General features: G+C 41.5%; 1 protein-coding gene across 1 annotated transcript; it reads right to left on the reverse strand.

Annotated features, from left to right (window-relative positions):
* Positions 1-4,401: 4,401 nt before the first annotated feature.
* Positions 4,402-4,719, reverse strand: LOC102421348 (non-secretory ribonuclease). The gene has a single exon (XM_006087518.1). The coding sequence runs from the start codon at positions 4,717-4,719 to the stop codon at positions 4,402-4,404; it is 318 nt and encodes a 105-aa protein (XP_006087580.1).
* Between the last annotated feature and the right edge of the window lie 5,640 nt (positions 4,720-10,359).

Raw genomic sequence — 10,359 nt, forward strand, 5'->3', positions numbered from 1 at the left:
AAGGTTGGCTATTGGTCCTAAGGGACTCTTTTGAAATATTCCAATGAGACAGACTGAGTGACCTGAGTGTGGGCTCAATGTTTCACCACTCACCCATGGCTTCTTTTGAAGATAATGTTTACCCGCTTGCTTTTCTACTAGGCTAGAGGCAGTTTAAAGAAAGAAGAAAAGGGCTTCCTGTTCCAGGGGTATCGGATACATTTATACTTGATGAGTGACTGATTTCTTCAGGTTTCCCACAAGTCCACTAACCCAGATGGTCTCACCATCTCTTCTAGGTATTCCTGAAATAACACCGTAAGCTTTTGTGCTATTTTGTTTTGTCTCACCCAATGCAAAGTTAGTTCTGAGGGTGAGACCAAAATAGCCTCCCTACTGAAAATACATTTAAATTTTACTGTGGAGTTTTTTAAACTTTTTATTTCTTTCTTTATTTTTATTATTATTTTTTACTGTGGAGTCTTAAAGTAATAAAATGTGCATATGAAATTGTTTCATTATCAAATTCACAGATCTTATAAGAAAAAGCCAATTTAAATAATTGAACAATTTACAAATATGTACTTAAAATACTACACAATTACACATCTGCAATAACATAGGCAACTAAACACAGAAAATTATTCCTCCCTTACAGACTCAAGAACTTCAAAGTATCTAGGCTGGAAGACCATTAATACAAGCCCATTATTTGTAGAGGAAGAACAGCATGTTGGAATGATCTTCCAAAATTCTGTAGCCAGGTAGTGAACAATCTGGACTAAATCTTACAGCTCCTTGTTCTGAGAATTCTATTCCTTTAGTTGAGGTCATGTCATAGCCCCATACCGCAATCATAAATGTAGACATACACTGTGAAATAATGTCATAAAAGGATTCCTTGTAGGCAATTTGTCCAAGGAAATCATGTGTGTTTATTATGGCTCAGACTTGTATGGCGTCTTTCCACAATGTCTGTGCTCCAGGACAAGAGAGGGAGATAAGAGACTTAGGTTTTGCTTCTGCTGTGGGTATCCATAACTAAGGAACGGACCCTTCAAACATGACCTGTTTGGGATTCTCAGTCATTGTTAGATCCCCTGAAGCAGTAGGAGCCTCCTCACTTTATCTCTGCATTCCCAAAGCCTCACTGCTCTGAGGTTGTCATAGGAGCTGGATGTTTACTGAAGTGATGGTGCCGGGTCTGTAGCTGTCTTTTTGAGTCTCAGTATACACTCCCTCCTTCCATTTGGTCCACCAGCGAGACGATGAGAAACCAGATCAAGGCACAGAGATGAGAAACTTAGGCATTCAATGTAGGACCTTGTGCGCCAGGAAATATGTATAACGATGGACTGTTCTCATGGAGGAATTTAAAATATTTTTCTGAGTCAAAGTTATAAAAAGTGACTTAAGATTTTACTCTAAATATTCATACTTTTAACTGTGGAGCTTTAAGTAATGATATAAACATAAGTATAGAGAACACACCTACACAGAATAAAATATATGTATTAGTCAATCCACCTCTTCCTTCCAGCTAGAGAAAGGGAGAAAGTTCTATATCAAGGAATGTAAAGAAGTTTATGGTAGAGTTGAGGAGCACTTACCGAGAACAAGAGGATCAGACAGGAGAATAGTCACTAAAGTAGAGTGTGGACCTTCTTTCTTTAGGGATATTTGGCCTTTTTCCCTCTTAAATTTCCACTATTCTTTAAAAAAATATTTTTATTGATTATCTATTGATTTCAGAGAGGAAGGGAGAGGGAGAGAGAGAGATAGAAACATCAATGAGAAAGAATCATTGATTGTCTGCCTCCTGCCTGCCCTGTACTAGTGATTAAGCCTGAAACTTGGGCATGCGTCCTCGCCCGGAATCAAACTGTAACCTCCTGGTTTGTAGGTTGACGCTCAACCACTGAGTTACACAGGTGGGGCCTCCCCCATTCTTTAGAGGATGTTGGGACTCTTGATCTGTTAGGACCTTTCATAACCATTTTTCAATTGTTCTTTGTCAAATGCAATATGATCAAAATGGAATGCACAGATATAGACAGCAAATTAATATATTTTAGGAATGTATATGATGTTATAAGGATTAAGTGAGGGTCAGGATCCTTTAGAGAAATCAGAAAGAGATAGAATTTAGATCTGAATCCATCAGAGTTACATCCCAGGGAAGGGGTGAGGAAATACATACATGGTGTCACCCCAAAATGTATGCACACTTTGAATAATTATTAATTCCAATAGGTTAAATCTGAATGGAAAGAACCATCAATTGCACTATCAAAAATGTATGAGTATACTTTCATTTTTAGCACAGCAGCCAAATTAATCTCAGGTTATTTCAGTCTATTATTTAAACATTTCATTTGATTCTCAATTAAAAAAACCTCTTTACCCAGGTCTCCTCAGCCCTGAAGGGTCTGAATCTCATAAAATCCATCATTAATGTTCATGGTTATTAATGCTCTAGTCCTATCAGACTAGACTTTTATTTTTCCAACGTGCTAAATTTGTGTCTATCTTAGGAATTTTGAATGTGCTCTTTTCTCTGCTGGGGTGATTTTCCTCCTGGTCACTGCATGACCAACTGCTTCTCATCTTGCTCAGATTTTGTTGCCTTTTACAGGCCTTGCCTGCCTACTCCCTGCTGTCACTTCCATGACACATCCAAACCGTTTCCATCACATTGCTCCGTCTTATTTTTTTTTTCCCTGACACTTATCAGGAGGAAAAGTAACCTTATATGTTTACCACTTAGTCCCAGGATAATGTGGCACCACGAGAGAAGAAACCTGTCTTTGTTTGCTTTGCATGATTAGTACCTATAATAGTGTCTGGAACACAAAACATATTCAACAGATATATCCTGATGAAAGAAGAAATGACTGGGAGAAGGAATGAATACAGAGTGGAGGGAGGTTGAGGCAGGTGGGTAATTGATCACCCCTCTTCTGAGGTGTGGAAGATGCTGGTCCTAGACTGGGAAAGTCATATGAACTGGTGACTGAAGAGACCATGTCCTTCACAGGATAGTGATTCCATCTTTGCTGTGTTCAGTCTCCTCCTTCTGCTGTTCTGTGTCTCTATGAAGAATGAATACAGTTATGCCATGACTTATTTTACCTAAAGTCAATAGATTCTGTTGAGCATGGCAACTTCCCAAGCCCAGGGCCCCTGTGTAATACCTTCAGTCAACAACACACATAGAAGTGCAAAACCACCAGCAGCTGCTGACTGTAGTACCAATAAGAGCAAGATATAAGTCATTGTGGAGTAGTGCTTGGAATGGGAACCATCTCTGAGGGCCTTGAAAAGGGAGTTGAGGACTCCCAGTGCCAAGAACAGAAGTGCAGATTTGATGAGATGTCACCTCGGCTCTAGCCTAAGTCAGACACTCGAAAAAGACACCCCCTCCCCGATCATACAATCACATGAATGCTGCTGCTGACCACAGTTCTTAAGGAATTTCCCTTACTGCTCCTCATTCATTCCTGAGTGCAGCCCTGTTTTGGAAGCAGAGAAGGGAATCTCATTACGCAGCCCTTTTCTCTGTGGCTCTTCAAGCCCCAAATCCTGGAGCCTGTGCACTTTCCTGACTTGAGTGTGAATGAGCCACTGATTTCCCCATGGGGGCAGCAGTGGAGGCTAAAATGGGAAAGAGCATCCTCATCCTGAGACATCCCAATTGTGTGCTCCCTCCCTGCCCTTCCACCATCACGGGACCAGCTGTCCCCTTTTTCAGGACATAGAAATGGCCAGGGAAGATTTCCTATCTTCTCTTGGCAGCACTAGAACCTGTGAATGTGCTACCTGAACAGGTGATCTCATTCCACATTGGACCCAGGATCCAGCCCTAGTGTAACCAGTAATACCTGTGGAATTGATGTGCTCTTTTACAGAAAAATATCTCCGTAGCTAAAAATCACACGTGGTATTTTATCCCTGTTTTGGATTACAACAAACAAGTTTACATTTCTCATAATTTATTGCTCCTTAATCAGACAGAATCAAAGGCATTTGCTTCCTATTTACTCAACTGGGCCCATTTACCTCTTGGGATGGAAATACACAGGTCAGTTGAAGCTTCAGGTTTTCAATGTGAGGCAGAGAGGGAGGACATTCTGAGTCACTTCATTTTACAAGGAGCATCTTACACTCATGCCTCTCTATGTACCTCAGATCTCATATGAGAGGAAGGGAAACATTCTCTTGATCAGATGTGTCTACATGACAGCAGAGGGGCACAAACAGACACAGAGACTGGTAGGTCATTCTGCAAAGGAGTTTATTGCAGGTGCACAGGAGCTGCAGCGCAGCAGAGCTTAAAGGGGTTGTGGGCTGGTGGTGAGACTGGTGCTGATATCCAGGGTGGATGGCGGCATGGGACCATGGCTGTGACTGCGGGCACAGAGCTTAGATGATTCTATCGAAGTGAACTGGAATGTGTCCGTTGTCACAGGCAACACTGTAGTTTCTCAGTAAGGCTACTTGCTGGTATTGGCACTGATAGTAAGGATGTGCTGGTCTGGTGAGGTTGCAGTAGGTAAGATGCACTGCAACTCGGCTTCTATAGCAATTTTTATCACGTCCATTACGGCAGGTTATATTTGCTGTGTAACAGAGATTAACGACAGCAGCAAGTGATGTGTGGATGAAAGTATTTTGGCCTTTGCATGGCCTCCGTAAACGGTTAATCGCCTGCATTGCAATGGTGCATCGAGTGTTGGTCATGTTTACGTGTTGAACTTCAAACCACTGAGCCCAGGTTAGACCCCTAGGTGGGGCATGGAAGGAGATCACCATTCCCATGAGCCCCAGCAGCAGAAGGAGACAAAGCTGGGAATCCCGCTGTGTTGGAACCATGTTTCCTGTCAAAAGAGAAGCATCTCCTCCATCCCTGCCCAGTTGTGACACACCCCTTCATCTGTCACCCTGAAAGGCCCCTGCTGTCACCAAGGTCCTATTTCCTTTCCCTTCAGCCCCCCAAGTCTGTCTTGTGTCCTGGGTACTAGCCCAAGCTCAGTCCCCTGGCAGTTGCTGTCCCATCACTGGTCCTCCTGTCCCAACCCCAGGAGGGGGTCATTGTCTTACCCAGTCAGTGCTGTGGCTGCTGTGAGAACAGATCCAGCTGGTGGTCCCGGGTCTCAGGGGCAGCTGGTCTCCTCTATCCTGTGGACTGAAGATATAGAGCAGCCCCTGTGGGTGGGGCCAGCAGAGCCAGGAGGGGTTTGAATCTAAGATCGCAGAATCTCACAGATTGGCACATGGCCCAGTTTTGCAATGAGCCTCTTGTTTTGTCCTCTGCTGATGAACACATACCCCAGGACAGCTGGCTGCTGCTTCTGTGGTACAACTCTAATGGCAAGAGTCCCTGCAGAGCAGAGCTCTGCCCGTGCCTCTGGTTTCTGTAGGGAAAACTGCCCACTGGTTGCAGAATGGCCATAGATTTTAGAACTCAACTTGGTGAGGGCACTGAGGGACTGAAATACAGAAAGGCAGGCCTAGTTCTCAGAATAAAGGGAGCCCAAGCGCTGTCTGCACAGGGGGAACCCAGGTCCCCTTCACTGAGTGATCTCTCTGGTTCCCCCTCAGCCAACATTCTCCATCTCATCACCTCCCTGTGCTGCCACCTCGAGCTCTGAGTTCCTTGCTCCGTAAAATCCTGAAGGTGTATAGTAGTTTCTTATGTGTCCTTGAGGTTTGTTGTTTTAATACATGGCTTGATTTTTTGTTTGTTTGTTCACTTCCTGTGAAGTGTTATAACTTGAAAACAACCAGGGGAAAGTCTTTCTGTAGAGTCTGCCCCAGAGTAAGCATGTAGTGACATTTAAAGGAAATTGTGCAGAGAACGGACGGACATCCCAGTGGGGCAAGCCTCATACTAAAAGGTGTTAAATTTCTGGTCAAACTTGTAGGTTAGAAAACTATACTCAACACTTAAAGGGTATCATATACCCTTTCAACAAAAAGATTCACATCATTTTTTATTACCTTCCTTTATTCCTGTTATTTGGAAATTCGATATTTTGATTCTTGATGTCGTTATGTCAATAAGGACATAGTGGTGACCTGGTCAGGACCACGTGCAGAGCTAGTAACACTCAGCCTTAAATCTTCTTCTTGCTGAAATTCATTAATATATTTTATCATGAGGCAGTTTTTTTTTAGATCACTAAATTTTTTATTGTCACCATTACAGATATTTTTATGTATGCTTTATGGAAATAATTTTCATAAGTGACGAAGATGTAAAATTGCATTAGATGTAGAGTCACTCCTCTGTGTTGCTGACAGCCACATTAGGTAGAAAGTCCTGTAACCCAGTGTCTATATTATGAGGTAAAAGGCATATACTGCAGTCACAGGAGTGTATCTGGTCAAAAACCTGTTCTGATCAGCACATTCAGTGTTCCTTATAATAGTGGATTTTTGATGTTCACTTTTCAAACTGGGAGAGTTCACATAAATTTACATGTCTATCTTATTTGTAAAAATCAGGATTGGTGCACTGAGTTTCCATTACCATAATGAATCAATTAGAGCTGAGTCAGCAACTAAGTCTGTTGAAGAGAGCAATTGTGCAGGGGTCTCCTACTGCTCCCTCCTGATTCACATCCTGTCTGTTCACTCAGTGATGGCTCCTGCCTGGCTCCTGTGGACAATGCTTTTATGACCTATCAGTCTTGTTACAAGTGTCCTGAGTTGCTACTCACATAGCACCCTACCAATTTGCAACCATGCTTTTTCTTTAAAATTGTATTCAGAGCACACCTCCTATGATTTTTCTGGATGTTTTGCCTACAGCTTTCCTCTAGACATTTCAACTGCTCTTTTTTTCCCCTCCAGGACTAGTACAGAAAATCTAGTTTGATATTCAAGATCTATCGGAGAGGACTTCTTTTTTAAAAAAAATTTTTAAAAATAATTTTTATTTCTTAAAGTATTAAAAAGAGTATTACATATGTCTCCTTTTTTCCCCCCCTTGACATTCCCCTGACCCCTCCCCGCCCCCGGTGTCTTGTGTCCATTGGTTACATCTTATATGCATGCATATAAGTCCTTCGGTGGATCTCTTAATCCCCCCCCCCCCCCCCCGCAAACCCTCCCCAGGATTCCCACTGTAGTTTGACAGTCTGTTCAATGTTGCTCTGCCTCTGCATCTACCCCTGTTCATCAGTCTATACTGGTCCCCATTATCTGTCCCAACCTCACTGGAGCAGTCCCAACCTCACCGGGGCCGTTTCAGCCTCACCAGGGCCGTCCCTACCCTACCGGGGCTGCTTCAACCTGACCGGGGCCGTCCCTACCTCACCGGGGCCGTTTCAACCTCACCGGGGCCGTCCCAACCTCACCGGGGCTGCTTCAACCTCACCGGGGAGGACTTCTTTATATGAGGCAGGAAAATTATAAAATTAATAAAAATGCCTATGTTTATTAAAGTACACTGTAACTTTGATGTAAGTTTGTCTTTAATAGAAAAAAGGAACTTTTCAGAGACTCTGTTTTGTTTTTCATTAGCACAGACTCCCTTGCAGACCAATTTAGTGCATATTTTTGGACTTGACTCATATTTCCACTGAAAGGAATAGTCAGAATGATGCCCTGGTGTTATTAAGTCACTGTTGAAATCTAGGAACATTTTAAGGTATTGTCTCAGGCAAAGACTTCTGCATCTGTGGTAAAAACCAGTGTTGAAAACAATGGCCTCAGCATTAGTCAATGTCTCTTTTAACAGGGGCCCAGGTACAAAACAATGAGCCCATCATTTGCAATTTCTTCAGCCCAGGGTACTCTTGCAATGTCTTCCTTTAAGCTGCTGATAGGGAGATGCTAACTGACAGTGACTTCCTGCTCTTGGCTTTCCTAATCAGGATCTTGTGGGGGAACAACAATGAACACTGCTTGCTGGTACAGCTTGAAGGACTGTCCTAATAACATGTTTCAGATTAATGGAATTGCAGCGAATGGAGTGAGATTTAGCTAAGATCAAAAGACATTTGGTGTGCTGGGCTCTTCTTGGTCTTTTGGAGTCAGCAAGGTGGCCCCAGCCCTGCTTTCCTTTTGTACAGGGGTCCTTACACATCTTTGAAGACCACTGTACAAAAGCAGAACTGGACATCTATAATCAGGCTTCTGGAATGGCATAGGAAAGGAATGAGCCTTTCTTCTTTTCCTCAACTATAAGAAGTACTTCCCTTCCCTGGAGAGGGGATAAAGATAAATCAGATGGAATTATGGACAGGTATGTCTGAGGAGGGATGATACTGTGTTTTCCAAAAACAATTGGAAAGTTTCCTTCAATTGAAATTGAACCAATGCATATTAAGTACATGAAGGTATTAACTGAGTTCTCAGGGTTCAAGAAAATTAATTAATTATGTTGGGTGTTGGCATGTTTGTGAATAAAATGATTCTATAAGTATTGTGGTAGAGTGATAAAGAGTATAGGTTTTGAATAGCCTTGTCCAGTTTTCAGTCCCAACTTTTTAAAATCAGAGACCTTTATTAAAAGAGTTGGTGAGTTACTATCTCTCTCTGAGCCTGTCTTCTAATCTGTAAAACACTGATAACAATAATACAGACATAACAGTTTTGTAGAAGAAATTTAAGTGGAATATATTCATGTATGTAAAATGTGATGCACAGAACATTACATATGGTAAAAGCTATCTTTATAAGGAATATTGATCCTATCATCAAGTTGTCAATGTGATATCTAGTACTGCTCTAATCCTCTGTGCTGTTTCCGATGAGCTAGAGCAGGCTTGTTTGTTTTCCTTACTCCTCAAGGTGAAGGCATTAGAATGAGTACTCAGGTTTCATCTTTTTCTGACCAAGTCCTATTTTGGTGGAAAGCAAATCATATTGGCAACTCCCTATTATTTAGGAAGCGTTACCTAAAATAAAAGAGAAAAAATTACCCTTTAACATCTTGCTTTACCCATGAAATCAGAGCACAGCGGAAGAGAAAATCACACAAATTCCATCTTTTGTCAGGTCAGTTTAAATTTGGAGAACTGTCTTAGCAAACAATTAGAGCACCATTTTGTAATGAGAATACAGTACCATTGTGATTTGTTCTCTCTTTTGTGTGGAATTTTATAAATATGGCCCAAATCACTGACTTTGGGCTTCATTTTTTTCTGCTGTCATTGGGTCCTTTATTTTTCATTAAAACCATTTTTTTCAATATGGTATTTTCAAATTATTGCTCTTGAAAAGTGTTCATTGTCATGTGTTATGTGATAATTTACATTGGTCCATAATTTTATGTATATTTTTGCTTAGGACCAAGCTGTGTAAAAACATGAGGTGATAAAATAATATTAATTAAAAGAACAGGTGAAATGGAGCTGTGTTCAGGGATGCCTAATGTCTATAAACAGTTGCGTTTTTCCTAGGTCTATAGTCTACTTTCCAGAATTTTTCAGTTTGTGCTAGTCTACTTATTTCCCAACAATAGTTATTACTGCCAATTTTCTTAGTAAATGGTGCCTTTTCTTTGGAGGGTCCTTACTTTCCTACATTGTGAAGGTATGTTCTTCTTTCAAAACCAGGGTATATCCTGCATGGAGCATTGTCCTTTACTCCATCTCAGTCTCCTCCTTGCCTTACACTTTTCCTTAATAGGAACAAACTTGGTTTTCTGTAGAAGTACATGGGCTTCTAAAATAGACAGATCAAAGTTTGACTCACAGTTATCCTATTTACCAACCATGTGACCTCAGACAATGAGCTTGCCTTTTCTTTTCTCCCAGGAAAACAGTACAATTCCTTATGGCACAGACATAATACATCTGATGATGTGTCACTCTGGATCCTGAGCATAGATGCCATTCTATATCATCACTAGAAAAGAGGAAGGGAGAGTTACCTATAGGACAGCATTGTTGTGAGGCTTAATATAAATGTCTAGAATGCAATATGTACACCCATTCGGTGTTGACTTCCTTCATTTCCAATGATCAATGGAAAATTATAATGCATATAAATGAAGAGCAAAGCCAAGATATCTTGGGATACATAGCACCTATCAAACAAAGTTTTCTCTTGGGTATAAGAAGTTACAGGACTCTTGGTTGACTGTTAAAACAAAGGTAGGTGGCCTAGCTGGCGTGGCTCAGTGGTTGAGTGTTGACCTATGAGCTAGGAGGTTACGGTTTAATTCCCAGTCAGGGCACATGCCCGGGTTGCAGGCTCGATCTCCAGTGTGGGGTGTGCAGGAGGCAGCTGGTCAATGATTCTCTCTCATTATTGATGTTTCTATCTCTCCCTCCCTCTCCTTCTCTGAAATCAATAATAAAAACACCATATATATATAAAATTTAATAAAAGACAAACATGCAAATTGACCGTACCTTCGCCACACCT

The sequence above is a fragment of the Myotis lucifugus genome, unplaced genomic scaffold (assembly GCF_000147115.1).
Source record: "Myotis lucifugus unplaced genomic scaffold, Myoluc2.0 scaffold_38, whole genome shotgun sequence".
Lineage (NCBI taxonomy): Eukaryota > Metazoa > Chordata > Mammalia > Chiroptera > Vespertilionidae > Myotis > Myotis lucifugus.

Excerpts from the sequence above, each read along its gene's own strand:
- LOC102421348 (XM_006087518.1), bottom strand. The coding sequence starts at position 4,719 with ATGACCAACACTCGATGCACCATTGCAATGCAGGCGATTAACCGTTTA.